Source organism: Engystomops pustulosus, chromosome 1, assembly GCF_040894005.1.
Source record: "Engystomops pustulosus chromosome 1, aEngPut4.maternal, whole genome shotgun sequence".
NCBI lineage: Eukaryota > Metazoa > Chordata > Amphibia > Anura > Leptodactylidae > Engystomops > Engystomops pustulosus.
In genome coordinates this window covers 102,635,471-102,651,323 of record NC_092411.1, presented here as the reverse complement: position 1 = coordinate 102,651,323, position 15,853 = coordinate 102,635,471, and the positions used below count along the sequence as shown (strand labels likewise).

Sequence of the window (15,853 nt, the reverse complement as noted above, 5' to 3'; positions counted from 1 at the left end):
TGTGGCTGCCTCGGTGCTCTCCTCTTACCCTTATTATGCACTGCTCCAGCGTCATCCTGCCTATAAGGCGAGAATACTTCATCACTGTGTTCTAGTGATGGGTCGTTCGCTCATTCGTGTGAACAACGTGAGCCAGCTCACTAAACCCCGCCACTAGACGGCTCACCACACCTCCTTTAGCCCCATAAATATTTAATAGGGAGCCGTTCAGGAGCCAGCTCTTCTTAGTGAGCTCATTATGAAGAGCCGTAATTCCCATCACTACGGTGTTCCTTGAGAAGCAGAGGTAATCGTCCGCAGCACCATCCCCCGGCTGCTGTGAATGAGTCATCCAGCTCAGGCTCATTAGTCCTGTCGTGACAGTTCAGGAAGCTCAGTGTGTAATGTGTTGCACCCAGCTATAATTGTTATTGGAGCAAAACCACTCAAGTTCAGGGAATAACCCCTTCATGCGCTGCAATGGATATATCCGCCACAGAGCTATGAAGGGTGTATGAAGAGGGCTCAACGCGTGTTAAAATCTCAGCATACTCCACTTTTGCATCTCACACGCGTGAAAAGACGCACCATACAAGTCTATGGAGATGCATTAAAAAAATGCTTTGCACTCAGACATGCAAGTGCAATGCGTTTTTCACTGATCAATTGACATAGAAAAGATAGACCTCAGTCCCGAGTCTTCTTCCCACGCGTGAAACACATTGAAGATGCATTGGAAACACAAAAAAAAAGCGTGAAAAACTGAACAAACTTACTGAAAAACAATTGAACTCTGAAGATAAATGTCAGTTTTTTCATCACTGACCAAACCCTGATCACACCCTGATCAGACTCTGACGTTATCTGCAACGCAAGTGTGGAAGAGGCCTTATGTTTTATCAGCCAGTTGCATAATCACCAAGAATAGATATTTATCGCCATCTACTGCCTCTTCCTGTTACTACACATTATTGTAGGTTTGGAAAGTTTCTTGCACAACACAATAATAATAATAATAATAATAATAAGAGGAGAAAAAAAAAATCTTTGAAGATGCATTCACACGTTGCATTTTGGTTGCGTTTTGAAATGCATTACAACAGCTGAGGAGGTGATTTGCCCAATTACATAAATGTTTACCTTTGTAAACAAATGTTAACAGTGATGTAATTAGGCAAATCACTTCTCAGCTGTTGTAATGAGTTTCAAAACGCAATTTGTGAACACAGCCTGAACAAACATTGCAGCCTCCAATAGTGAGAACAGCTTACCAACACCTGATCCTTTACTCCAATACTTCAAAATGTAAAATGACTGAGCCCACCACCAAGCATAACAAATTAAATTGCACTTCATAGTGACGGTATTTAATATTCCATGCCATGCACCGGGATGCTGGAAAAAAAAATTACAAATGCAGTGAAATTAGTAAGAAAAAAAAAAACAAAAAAAAAACATTTGCGCCAGTTTCTTGTGGGCTTGGATTGTAGGGCTTTCACTTTGCGTCCCAAATGACTCGTGTACTTTATTCTTTGGTTCGGTAAGATCACAGGTATACCACATTTATAGGTTTTATAATGTTTATATACAGTTACAAAAATTAAAACCTGTACAAAAAAAATTCTTAATTTTGCAGTCTTCTGGCGCTAATAACCTCTTCATACTTCAGTGTTCGGAGCTGTGGGTGGTGTAATTATTTGCGACTTTTGATGTTTTCAATGTACCATATTAAGGTCTGTACGTACTAGTACATCACACGTTTAATAGATGTATATTGCTAAATTACCTAATATCCTGCCCCCCACACATTACAAAAAAAAGGAGTAAAGTGGCCAACCTTTTTAACCCCACTGCTATCCTCCAACCTCTTTAGATTATACAGCACCTTGACTTTAACTTAGAGGGAAGAGGCAGATTTTTGCAGTGTGCTACAATATATAAAACTTAAGATAAGCCGCACATGGACCTTATAAAAGTTAAGGTAGTATTGGGTGGGCAATGGCAAGCTAACAGGTTTTCTATAAAGTAAATTTAGCACCAAGTCTAAGGCCCAACGTAGATGTCCAATTTTCTAAATCCATGAAAACACACACACACACACACACACACACACACGTATAAGGTAAACATTTAGAAGTTTTTATTATTTCTATTATCACATAATAAAAAAAGAACTAAGAGGGAACCATGTAAGTTTTACAGAAGATTTCTGGTAAGTTCTATACTCCACAATCTAGGAAGTTCAATCTGGAGCTATCCATACAAGGTCTGTATTAAATAGTCTGCTACTAGTAGAGATCACAGCCTTTGTCCTGCATGATGGTCACAGACCAATAGTGTAGGAACGACCAGTGGGGTTGTGAATTGCAGAGCAGTTCGGAGAAGTTACAGCCCACTCATACCAGACTTTCTTGCCATTGTTACAACGCCAAAACCGTACACATACTGTATCTCCCTCTTGTAAAGGAATGGGTTGCTGCAAAATAAAATGAGAAAAAAAAAAATACAATGAAAACAATGCACAACCTTATGTCTAAAGTTATCTATAAATTATCAGTGAGTCAATCTGGCCCAACACAAGTATTAGCTGGAAGGATTGTGCAGATGGTCACACGCTCCATTCATCTCCATTAAATAGGTGGAAATTGCATCTTGGGCTACTTTCACAGGCCACGAACAAGGGACCCAAAGTCCATTTTTTGTGGCCCACGCATACACTGATGAATGGAGAAATGATTCCCATTCTCAGGCTAGAATAGGACCTGCCTTGAGTTTTGAGTCCCAGGGAGTAAATGCATAAAGAGGCCCATGGAAACCACAGTCTCACCTTGGGTGTGCGCGCTAGATGCTGAAACAGCTAGTACGCATCCTAATAAATATTTGTGTGCAAGAGGCCTTATGGATAAGGTGCGGCGACTGTGGGAAAATGCTAAAGTGCCAAACAGGTTTAATAGCTACAAAAAATGGCTTAAAGGACACCTGTCATCAGGTCTCTCTCACTATTTCTGCCACCACTACCTGTTGGAGCAGCTCACAAGGATCCCATCCCAGCCTTTATCTAGTCAATTCATAAATTCATCATTGTAAAATCATCTCTTTATTATGTAAATGAGGCTGGTCACATGGTCAGAGGCAGTGATGTCACCCCTGTTACCCCTCCCCTCTCCCTGCTCATGTCTGTGTGTAATGTATAGTAAAGCATTGCTAGTGTGTGCTGCATCTGCTGACATGCCGCATCCTCCTAATGCACAGACATCAGCTACACAAGTACGTGACATGTTCTGCTATAACATGGCTGTCTGGAGCTGTTGTATCTCTCATACACACACAGGCTGCAGGGGGCATGGCCATTACACCATTATACAGGCTGTCAGTCATGTGTATAGGAGTATCTCATACACACACACAGGCTGCAGGGGGCGCCAGTACCAGGAAGCACATGGAGGAGCCATTACACCATTATACAGGCTGTCAGTCATGTGTATAGGAGTATCTCATACACACAGGGTGCAGGGGGCGCCAGCACCAGGAAGCACATGGAGGAGCCATTACACCATTATACAGGCTGCAAGTCAAGCACTGGGGGTGTGGCTGTGCCTCCCACTCATGAATAAGCTGGACAGCTGAATATGATAATGACTCATTGGACATCTCACAGGTCATTTGCATACAGCTTTAGGACCTCATTGCTTACGTTTACAGGCATGTGGAGGGACAATGAAGGGATAGAGGCAATGCTCTCGAATGGCAGTTTATGAAAACATATTTAGTTTCAGGGGTTAATTTGCCTGACGGGTTCTCTTTAAGAAACAATTACTCATGCAGCAACAGCGATTTTAACATGGGTTCCATAACTGTTCCCTCTCAAATTTTAAAGAACACCCTACCAAAAAGGGCAGCTCACTTAAATATTCTCCTCTCCAGTGATAGCTATTGGTAGAAGTGGACCCAATGTAAGACTTCAAGTCAATGTAACTGGCAAAATGTCTTAAAGTGGTCCATTCATAATCTTTGAGAATGTTCTTGCAATGAAAAGTTTTTAGGTTTCCTAGTTCTCTGCTTGCGGTCAAGCTTCACGGTTTACTTCATGTGGCTAAGAACTGGTCCATGGTCATATAATGTGAAACAGATGAACGGCTCGGATTTCCATCTGTGATATAACGAGTCGTGCATCTGTGTGACATCACATGACCAGGGACCAGTATTTATCAACCTGAAGTAAACAATGAAGCCTCCTGTTGAATGACAGTAAGCAGAGATCTGGGAAACCAAAATAAATTGATACAGAAAATATATTGAAAAATTGTATAACTTTTCATTACACAAGCAATAATTATTTGCTGAAAGTGGACAACCCCATTAAAGGTCTGAGGTGACCCATGTTTTAATTCTGTGAAACAAAGGTTTGCTTTTTCTCCTTATACAGAAGATCTATCATGACATGGTGAATAGTTCAAAGCTGGTATTAGTATTCCCAATATTACCAGTATGTCAAGCATTATGTGGACTTTATTTGTCTGTGTTAATAAGGCATTGAAAGATCTGGTCCTGGACCTATTGAGTGAACTCCAATTCAGAACACCCCCTTACCTTTATTGGAAAGAGAATGGGAAACCAAGAAAACATTCCTGGCGAATGTGATTCTGGGCATATACCTGTAAATTGATATAAATAGGAAAAATACATTTATGCAGGCTCAATCGACAAAGCCAAAAAGTCTTATGCTGTAAAGATCAAATACTAACTTAGAGTGACATCCTTATAGAGTGTCGTATGAAAGTAGCCAGCAAATCCATGCAGTACAGTATTAAGCTTTATGTCATATTTTAGGCAGCAGTAACGGTTGTTGTCAATCACAGGATCTGCAGAGAAAACATGATAATCTATGACAGAAGCACAAACCAAGTATAAACCAATATTAGCTACAAAATTCATCAGTATGGACAAACCACTTTTTCCAACCAGAAAGAAGACTTAAAGTGATAAACATATACACACAAAGACTATTAGGCATATTTACTTAGTAACCCAAGCAGCTACAGGATAAATCTGAGCTGTGTGTCAAGGTTTAATTTTACTATCAAACATTTCGATATATTGTGTGGATACATGAAATAAGATCAAGATGGAAATACTATTAAAAAATAAAACTCACTAGAGAAATACTGTAAAAACACTCACCTTTATTGGGATGTTGAAAAGTGAAACAGGGTAAGGGAGCTGAAAGCTGGTGGAAGTTGTGCAGCCTCACAACGTACGGCATCTCAAACTGAGCCTGTAACGTGAAAGAGAATATTCTGCTGTGACACCATAGCACACTTTACAATTAAGAAGAAAAATCCACCATTTTATATTATGCAGCAAGTGGACAATTCAGTACACAAAGAAGTATAAGAATAAAAATATCTAATCTAATCACATACGCATGAATACACCCTCATGGTTTGGAAAACAGAAAGAAAGGTTTATGGTCTCTGCACACTCACATTAGGCCCAGCAGTATAGTATGAATAGACAGCAAGTCATTCAATAGAACATATGGCAAGTGTTTGTCGGATTTGGTCTCATTATTAAACTCGGAGGTTCAGGAGCAGACATTTGCTTAACCCAGGTTTTGACTGAAGTGAAAAAGATTACAATGACTTCCAACTCACCTCTGGATCTCTGTCCTTTTCTCTGCATGCCCTTACTTCATTGTAAAGTTTTGAGGAAGATATAGGAGCCAAATAGGAGGTATATTCCCCAGGAATACTTACACCACCCTCTGAAAAGAAAAGAATCAAGTTATTAGTATCTCTATGAGCAGCATTTATATGGCTCTTAAAAGTGTTGACCTAAAATTTTGTCATCTCCAATTCTCAAATACAACGGTCAGGTTGAGCATGTCCATCCACTACATATGGGACAAGTTATAGGTTGAATGCATCCAGGGGAACAGGGAAGGATGCAATCATAGGCATCCTAACGGTTGGACCTGTTAAAGTAATTCATTTTACTTAGATTAAATATAGCCAATAGAGAGTTCATTATGGTTTCATTACTTTTATATGCAATAAGATTATCAACTTCTTCACTATATGTGAGAGTGAAGGTAGTCCCGACTGGAAGTATATGACACAGGGAAGTGGTGACTTCTTAGTTAAACAATGGTTGGCCTTGATCTTACCGCACTTTTCTGTGAGAAAGGGTTTAGGAATATAACTAGATGTCTGATTACAATATGATGATAACCTTTGTCTACTTATTCTGCTATGTTTGACTTATTAGGCAGTTATACTGTTTATGTACTATTTTCATGATTCTGCAATGTTCTTGTCTATTTTTGAGGTAATCCGCCTTTAGTTATTTAAGTAAAACCTAAGCCCTCCTATATTTACAAGGGTATAAAACAAAGATACACAGGGGTCTTATCAGATTTCCGTGGCTACAACTATACTTGTTTGTGTCTACGTTATTTGGCCAATATATATTATTTAATTACTTTCTGCCTGGTTGAAATTGGACTACTATTAAAATTTGGAGGCCCCGAATAAGGTCCTGAACCCTGGTCTGAAGACTGAACGGGAAGAGCAGTCCCTTGGTTGAGTAACGCTAATATCCTAGGTAAGTGAGCCCTTGACTCACTGCTTTCCTAAGCTGAGGGGCGCTTTGTGGATCAGTCCGGATTGCAGGTTCCAGGAATCATCGCAGGTAGATCGTAGTTAATTTTTATTCCTTTGTCTGATCAGTGCTTTTTGATATAATATTTTTGAGGGGATTTGGCTTTTGATGATAAGGTTTCTTTTCCATTGGCTTTTGGTTATAATGTTTTTCTTTCCTCTTCCCTGGTTTTTGATTTTTGGTTTAGGTCTCTGAGTACTGCAATATTTGCACACGGCCAACTACTTGGTATATTTACTATATTTTCTGATTTACTGTGAAATGCTACAACTGTTACTGACCATTTGCATAGGTCTATCAGGATAAGCGTGTATACACCAGGGTGTTTCTGTGTCTTCTGTCTATGTTGTATGACTCTTTGTCCTTACTGATCTGCAAGCAGGCGGGATCGCCTTCCTAGCTACAAAGAGGAATTCCCCAGAGAATATCCTCAAGTTATATGGCCAGGATTCTGCATCTAGCTCTCCCCACCTATTTTATAGCATCATCGATTCCATGAGATAAGCGATAAATGGAAATTTCCTTTAAAGCTGCTAATTTTAGATTTTCACTGAACCTAAACAAGATGCACATTGATTAAACAATAAGCAAATTTAAGGCAATTGCTTCCACTGTCTCTTAGGAAATGTCCAAATCAATGCAGTTGTCAATATATATGTGTGTAGAGAAACTAAGCAAAGTCAAACCTTTAAGAAAGTGCTGGGCTCCATCCAGACATTCGGGGGACAGTTCATTGTCTCCAAAAGATCCCAAGAGCTCACTAACAATAATATCTGCTTTTTCAGGAGGATTCCATTCTCTCATATCACTGGACACCACAGTGACCTGACTACCCCATTCTTCATAGCGCCACCCTTCCAACCTAGGTTGGAGAAAAAAAAAAAAAAAAATGATTGAGGTGCAAGATTTGGAATAACTCTTAAAAGTCTCAATGCTGTTGACTCACGTAATTACAGCATTAGGATTTTTCTCCACCGCATACACTTTTATTAAACGTTCAGCTTGCTTGGCAGCTCTTAGTGAAGCATTCACCAGAGGACCTCGGCCTGCTCCAAGAACCATCAAAATCCTAGAAAAGGATATAAACTAGCTGAAATATCTGACTAAGTAGATGTATGGATCCATCACATGTTCACTAACATTTCAACATGCTTTAAATAAATAAGTAGTGACTACAAGAAACTTTGCAACCAAAGGCTTTGTTTTCAGAGTTGATTGGGAGGATATTGGAAAAATCTGTTGTTTCTTTTTAATATTATTTTATTACCACTTTAATGTATAGTGTTCACTATGAGGTTTAAATAACGTCATTCTCCATTGTGGAGACACCAAATCCGTTTAATTTTTTTTTTCACACTGCCTATTCACATTCTTATTGTGTTTTGGCAGAGAGAACAGTAACGGATAAACTGGAGTTGTAATTCATATATTTTTTTTTTATTTCAGTAAGATGCCAACAGAAGTTACCCTATGAATGTAGAATCAATGTACAACTAACACAAATAATATAAGACCTTACTGTGTGTTAGTTTCCTTTTCTTCCTCTGGAACCCTGTCCAGCAAACATTTATACACCGCCTGTAATGGAAGTTATGTTTTAGCTACACATAGTCAGCAACATTTGCAATGTCAATAAATCTGACTTAAACATTTAGGATACACTATAATGGCCATCATGATCAATTATTGCGATCTTGCCCATAAGAGACGAGGGATTGCACTTTCACTCTGCCTCTCATAGCAGAATAATGAAGGCGTATGGGTCATCTTTTGTGGCAGGTTGCATGGTTGCATGATGATGCCATAATCACAAGAGATCATATATTGCTGATCAGCCAAGTTAGAACCTTAATATGCAAAAATGACAACATACAGCAGACATATCGAACCGTACCTGTTGGTATTGTGAATATTTCACGGGATCCTTCTCAAAAACTTCATAGGTTTGAGATTCTAGGTTATCCATCAGTGGCTGTAGAGAGAAACAAGTAAAAGAACAATTCTGTAAAACAAACTGGTAATGTAATCTGCTCAAGTGATTTATTCACAAGAATAACCAACACAATGCTACAATCAATTAGGGAAAAAATGCAATTATTGCTGGTCTCTTGATATGTACATCTCTTACCTGGAGAGGTGACTGTAAATAATCCTCATAGCCTTTTGCAAACATCTCATAAGAATTTGGAGGGGGGCGATTTTGACTCAAATACTCTAGATATTGCAGGTATGAACAGAAATCTTTTTCGGAGTGATGATGTGACCCAGAAATTACAAACTGCACCTCCAGCTAGAGACAAGATAAAACAAGTTAGGGCAATATACCCATGTGGCAAATGAAAGGGGTTGGCCACTAATACAGAAATTTACCAGGGTTAGTACAGGACCTTAATAGGTTCACCCATATTGTACTTGCACGGGTAAACCACCTCTGTAGTAAAGGGGGGGCTGCAGGTGACCCCCAGGCAGTAGGACTTGCTTTTACATCTGGTATCCTGCTGGCGGGTCACATGACCCATGGGTGAAGCTATAAAGGTATTTTATTTAGCCTGGTATTAGTAACCCCCAAAAATATACTGCTCCAAAGTTACCTTAAATAGCCGAAAGATGAGTCGCTGGTGTTGTTTGGACAGGACTGGGAATCCTTTCTTGTTAGTGAGGAATATGCTGGTTGGAAGTACAGCTGCCTTGATGGGTTCACCCAACCAACGATCTATCACATTAATACCTGGCAGATCTGCGCCAACTTCAATAGCTAAAGAGAGGTAATTCAACATTAACATTACAGTGGTCCTGCCCGCATTACTGTCAGATGGGATTATCCAAATCACATATTCAGGATTAGAGCATTAGATTAATCATCTCACCCAAAGCTATTTTCTTGTTGTAATCACAGAGTGTCCTGAAATTATGCCACCTATAGTGCAATAATGACACCAGTCAGCAATATTCATTTCTGATGCCTCTCTGTTCCTACTCTGTCTCCCTTCTTACCAAATCCATGTCCTTTCTTCTCCGACACTATCTTCACCATCACAATCGTGCGCTGGTTCATTTTCTATAAGGTCGTCCCGCAGATCATTGGAAGCCATAAGTGGAACCCTCATCCAGAACTAAAGCAAAATAAACAAAAACATCACTGCAACTATCTGTTAGCCACCAGTGACGACAATAAACAGCGTATACGTACCATGGTGGAATGATGGCCAGTGTGGATGTGGTTTAGGAGGAGCCGAGCCAAGTTGGTGTTCTCCTCCTCAGTAATTGGAATAAGAAATGCAGGAAGCCCCAGATAAGCCGAGAAATTTAACTCCTGTAGCAGAGCCTGCAATTATAATATCCATTTTAGGGAACATTGAACTTACTACCTTTATCTCATTTTAGGAGAGCTAAATTGAAGAAAAGTCATTTTAAAATAAGATTTTTTTTTTTAAACAAAGTTCACCGTACAGTTTCAGTAAAATAAGTTGCTAGGGACTTTGTGTTTGCGGCAATAAGACATGGACATGTTGGTGTGCAGCTGGCCTTATAGGCTGTTTTAACTATGGCTATTTCCTGATCTCTGCTTGCTGTCATCCAATAGTAATATTCTTTGCTCACTTGCAGTGTCCATGGTCATGTAATTAGCTCGGCTCGTTAGCATCACAGATAAATTAGAGCTTTATTATATAATGAGCCTTGCACCTGTGTGACATCACATGACCATGGGCAGATTTATTACCATTTGAAACAGAGAGCTAGAAAACAAAAAGCAAAAGATACAGAAAGTATTCTGGAAAATTGTATTCAATTTCATTTTACTGATAAGAACGTTTGAATGACATCTGCCACCGGGATCAAAGCTTGTAAACCAAGCACATTGACATAATGGTGTGTGCCCCCTCTGGCAGGATCTGATCTTCTTTAAGCTTCATATGCCCTTGTTTTTAAGGCAAAAAGGCTTTAACGTTATGCAAATGAGCCTGTGGGGCTCCGACACCTAAGGCTTATTTGCACAATCAAAAAAGGGACCTAAGAATGTAAAAGAACAAATCCTGCCAGAAGGGGCACACACCAGTATGTCAGCATGCTTGGTTTACAATCTTTTATCCTGGTGATAGATGCCCTTTAAGCCCATTCTACAAGAGTTGTGTTAATTCCAAGAAACTCGCTCAGTGCGTACTGTATGTGGGATTTACAAAACCATACATCTAGTCACATAACTGAACTGACATGCAGAGTACTGTTCATCAGTTCTAGATTCTGACCAGCAAATTCCACATGCACGCAGAGCAAGATATCAGGAGTTAAACACAAAAGAAACCAGCATACCTTAAACATACACCCTCAGGTACAATATAATGGTTTAGATCAGGGGTGCAGAACTCATGGCCCACAGACCCTTGGGTTGAGTCCCCAGTGCAGCAATAGGGCTGCCCTTTTATTACATTTTCACCACAATTCCCTATACAGCCGGGCAGCTCAAGGTCCTGAGGACAGGGTGGAGGGATGAACTAGATTATATATTGTATAATAGTTCTACTCCTGCACATAGGAGGGCAGTATTATAGTAGTTCTACTCCTGCACATAGGAGGGCAGTATTATAGTAGTTCTACTCCTGCACATAGGAGGGCAGTATTATAGTAGTTCTACTCCTGCACATAGGAGGGCAGTATTATAGTAGTTCTACTCCTGCACATAGGAGGGCAGTATTATAGTAGTTCTACTCCTGCACATAGGAGGGCAGTATTATAGTAGTTCTACTCCTGCACATAGGAGGGCAGTATTATAGTAGTTCTACTCCTGCACATAGGAGGGCAGTATTATAGTAGTTCTACTCCTGCACATAGGAGGGCAGTATTATAGTAGTTCTACTCCTGCACATAGGAGGGCAGTATTATAGTAGTTCTACTCCTGCACATAGGAGGGCAGTATTATAGTAGTTCTACTCCTGCACATAGGAGGGCAGTATTATAGTAGTTCTACTCCTGCACATAGGAGGGCAGTATTATAGTAGTTCTACTCCTGCACATAGGAGGGCAGTATTATAGTAGTTCTACTCCTGCACATAGGAGGGCAGTATTATAGTAGTTCTACTCCTGCACATAGGAGGGCAGTATTATAGTAGTTCTACTCCTGCACATAGGAGGGCAGTATTATAGTAGTTCTACTCCTGCACATAGGAGGGCAGTATTATAGTAGTTCTACTCCTGCACATAGGAGGGCAGTATTATAGTAGTTCTACTCCTGCACATAGGAGGGCAGTATTATAGTAGTTCTACTCCTGCACATAGGAGGGCAGTATTATAGTAGTTCTACTCCTGCACATAGGAGGGCAGTATTATAGTAGTTCTACTCCTGCACATAGGAGGGCAGTATTATAGTAGTTCTACTCCTGCACATAGGAGGGCAGTATTATAGTAGTTCTACTCCTGCACATAGGAGGGCAGTATTATAGTAGTTCTACTCCTGCACATAGGAGGGCAGTATTATAGTAGTTCTACTCCTGCACATAGGAGGGCAGTATTATAGTAGTTCTACTCCTGCACATAGGAGGGCAGTAGTATAGTAGTTCTACTCCTGCACATAGGAGGGCAGTAGTATAGTAGTTCTACTCCTGCACATAGGAGGGCAGTAGTATAGTAGTTATATTCCCGTACATAGGAGGGCAGTATTATAGTACAGTAGTTACATTCCTGTACATAGGGGGCAGTAGTATAGTAGGTGTATTCCTGTACAAAGGGGCAGTAATGTACCTGCTGCATGGGTTCAGACAATTTCCATCGTTATTATCGTCTTGTTTGTGCGCTGTATTGTAGTCTGCTCTAGGGTCTATGTTAATTATTGTACAAATACAGTGTTATGCACTAGTGGTTTCTGGGGGGTATTTGCTCTGTACTTTGCTTTTTGGAGCATCTAAGGTTTTGGTTTATAGGGTGTCCCCCGGAAGGGTTGCATAATAACAATGTGGCCCTCACCAGAATTTACTCCACTAAATTAAAACTCATCCACTATAGTACCAGTGTAAATTGCTATGCTATCGTGTGGACTCCCCCCAAGCTACCATGCCATGACTTCTATGATCAATTATCCTCCAAGTGCACCAGATTTCCTATAGAAATAGAGGATCTTGCAAGTCACTTGTTCTGCCAATGACAGGGAGTCCCAGCAGTTAAATCCCGCATGACCGCACATTTATGATCCTTTTCTGTGGATAGTAGAAAAATATCCTAAATGGAAAAATCTCTAATTAGCATTTTCTCTTACGGATTCTGAAGCTTTGCGAATTGAAGGTATTTCTGAATCTGCTTTGATCCATTCGGAAAGCTTCCCCACAATAAGGGTGTTCCAGTCTGGAAGAAGAATATATAATTATAGATTGAATACCATAAATTTCACTCCCTGGTAATTTTGACACTGGGCAATTACAAATGGTTTCCTCTATGTATTAAGTCTAGGTATCAGTGTCCCTAAATATTCAACCTATGATTACTAAAGCTCTAGAGAAGGTGGAAACTGCCTCTATCATTCATTGGGAGGATGAACCTGATCAAAATGGTGCTAATGCCAATATTTCTGTATTCCACAATTCACCAGTATGGATCCCGCTGTTGTATTTCTACCGTATACAAAAAATCTTCAGGTCCCTTATTTGACGAAAAATGTAACCCTGAACCCGCTTACTCAAATGAGCTTACTGTACATATAGTAATTGAACAGCATGTAGTGAGCCCCCTCTCGCAGTGTTTGGTGACAGACTGTTCTGTTTTCGACCTGAGGACTGTGGAGCTTAATGAAAGGCATGAAATTCCAAACATTATCAATATATATTACAATTTGAATAATGGAATATATATCCATGGATATGCTATGTATATAAAGTGGACAGACATATGCAGCACATATTTTATATGTTTCCCTACACTTCCCCTACAGGGTGTACAGAATGAAAATACTTGAGAATAGGACATGCACAATAGGACAGTACACAGTATGGCCATTGAAATGGATGGGGCCGTATGGTACATGTATATACAGCCAGTTTCATACGTTAGTGTGCATGAGGCCTTCTGAAAACGCTATTCCTTTCTAATGGAGTTCACCTCTATTATTACTACAAAGCCTGATACGACCCAATTAATCTTGTATAAGATTGAGAAATGTGTTACCTCTGCAAGACTCTAAGATAAAAGAAATATGGGGAGCCATTCAACAACGCACCTCTGCCAGAAAGGAGAAGATCTGAACGAGTCTGTGGTCCAGGTCGAGACTTGGCGGGCTCCAGATGGAACTCTCTCTTAAAGCGAGGGTGGAATATCGGCATACACAGGAAGTCAAAGCTACAGAAAGAGTGAGAACCGTACACTAGGTAGTGCCAAAAACTAAGTACATTGTACATTGGATAGGATTGTATGTACTCTCACTTAATCACTTACTGTACTGAAGTAGAAACCAAGATTGGGATTATTTACATTATCAGAGATGTTTAACGCAGTAAGGACAGGTTCACACCTGCGCTTGCCAGGTAACGTTACACATTCCATTATTAATAGCTGATGTGCATACCCCGCTATTAATAACTGATGTGCAACATAACGTCCATTAAAGATACCAGCAGGCTGAAGGACTGACATACTGGTGTGTGCCCCTCTGACAGGATCTGCTCTTCAAACTTCTTACACCCCTGTTTTTAAGAAAAAAAATGCTTTAAAAACGCTCCATTAACAACTAAGAAGCCCAGACTCATTTGCATATATTTAAAAGACCCTTTTTTTTGTAAAATTCAGGACATACGAAGTTAAAAAAAAGAGCATATCCTGCCAGAGGGAGCACACACCAGTATATCATTGCGCTTGGTTTACATTCCTTCACCCTGGTGGTGGATGTCTTTTTAAGTCCGTAGGGAGCTGAGGACCTTCCATTTTTAGTTTCAATTACAATCTCCAGAGAGCGTAACAGAAAGCCTGATGCAGGTGTGAACTGGAACTTGCTTTGGATGCTTCCTGTTAGGATATGCCCGGAGGCATACATCGGCGCTGCTCACCCCCGCCCTTCTCCATAGGAATATACAGCGCACGGCGCCGTATTCCGTAGAAAGATAGGACATGTCCTATCTTTCTACGGGCTACTGAGCGGTACGGTGCCGTGAAGCCATGGAGGTGTATGGGGGACGTATATATGTCCCCCATACGTGTGTGTGTGTGTGAATGCAGCCTTACACATACTCTAAAGCCCCACATGTATGGACAATGTTAGTGTGTGAATACGTATAAATCCTAGCACTAGTGGTTGTGGAATTACTGTTCTGGTAATATATCATGTCCTGCACTGCCAGGCACCCGTGACGGGGTGACACAAGCACAGCCTGCACTACCACACACTTTATAGAAGAATTCCCATACTTTGTGAATGGAGGAACAAACAGTTCACAATGTTAGTGTTACCACTAGTGATACTGGCAGGAGCGGTGAAGGTAACGGGACACGGCCGCCTTATAATAAGTATCAATGGCGGTCTGGCCTTGTTGATGAATGAGTGACGAGCATCACCTCAGGGAGTACCTGAGGGCAGCTGTGTATAATATCTATCTCCTGAGCACATGGCTGCGGGCACAGGCACCGGCACGCCGTGCACTGGTGATGCTCCATGTGTGCCAAACCTACATATCACATGCACATGTCCCCTTATTCCCCACCCACGTGACCAGAACGTAGCGCAGTCTCACCCCTGCTTAGCAACAGCCCCCAGGGTCTCGGCCACATCAGGGACGCAGCTAAGATCCCGACCGCTAGACACCCGGCCTCCCCCGCTGCCCGCTGACGCCATCTTGAACAGAGAATCACTCCACGCGCGCTGGGCAAGCCACACCCCTCCCTTGTGACAACTGTCACGGTCATCCAATAGTAACGAAGAATGTGCGGTGAATGAGCAGCCAATCACGTCAGCTCTAGCTACCTCTGTTCAAGAACGTAATGGGGTGTTGGTATAGCAGAAGCAGCAGGTGCCTATCAGGATGCTGTTAGCAGAAAAGGGGCGTTCCGTTTAAAGGCACTGGCGTATTCTTCGTATGGGAACACGCCCATACAAAACCATAGCAACGGTCAAGCAAACCAATCACGTTAGCAGGAATTCCCCTCATAGGATCTGATTGATCAGTCAGTACATGTCAAGGGGCCAGTGGCGCAATGGATAACGCGTCTGACTACGGATCAGAAGATTCTAGGTTCGACTCCT

The 15,853-nt window shown here is 41.0% G+C and overlaps 1 protein-coding gene across 2 annotated transcripts; it reads right to left on the bottom strand.

Moving 5' to 3' along the window:
- Window positions 1-2,097: 2,097 nt before the first annotated feature.
- Window positions 2,098-15,660, bottom strand: PRMT5 (protein arginine methyltransferase 5). 2 transcript variants are annotated; one of them, XM_072150506.1, is made up of 17 exons: window positions 15,575-15,660; window positions 13,841-13,959; window positions 12,887-12,972; window positions 9,830-9,964; window positions 9,634-9,752; window positions 9,507-9,556; window positions 9,231-9,394; window positions 8,768-8,929; window positions 8,534-8,611; window positions 8,159-8,217; window positions 7,586-7,708; window positions 7,326-7,501; window positions 5,634-5,743; window positions 5,161-5,254; window positions 4,725-4,841; window positions 4,570-4,634; window positions 2,098-2,455 (listed from the first exon to the last, which is right to left on the bottom strand). In XM_072150506.1, the coding sequence occupies exons 2-17, from the start codon at window positions 13,941-13,943 to the stop codon at window positions 2,303-2,305; spliced, it is 1,794 nt and encodes a 597-aa protein (XP_072006607.1). In that variant the 5' UTR covers window positions 13,944-13,959; window positions 15,575-15,660; the 3' UTR covers window positions 2,098-2,302. The 2 variants fall into 2 exon arrangements, with proteins under 2 accessions (XP_072006607.1, XP_072006600.1); XM_072150499.1 differs by lacking the exon at window positions 15,575-15,660 and adding an exon at window positions 15,345-15,504.
- Between the last annotated feature and the right edge of the window lie 193 nt (window positions 15,661-15,853).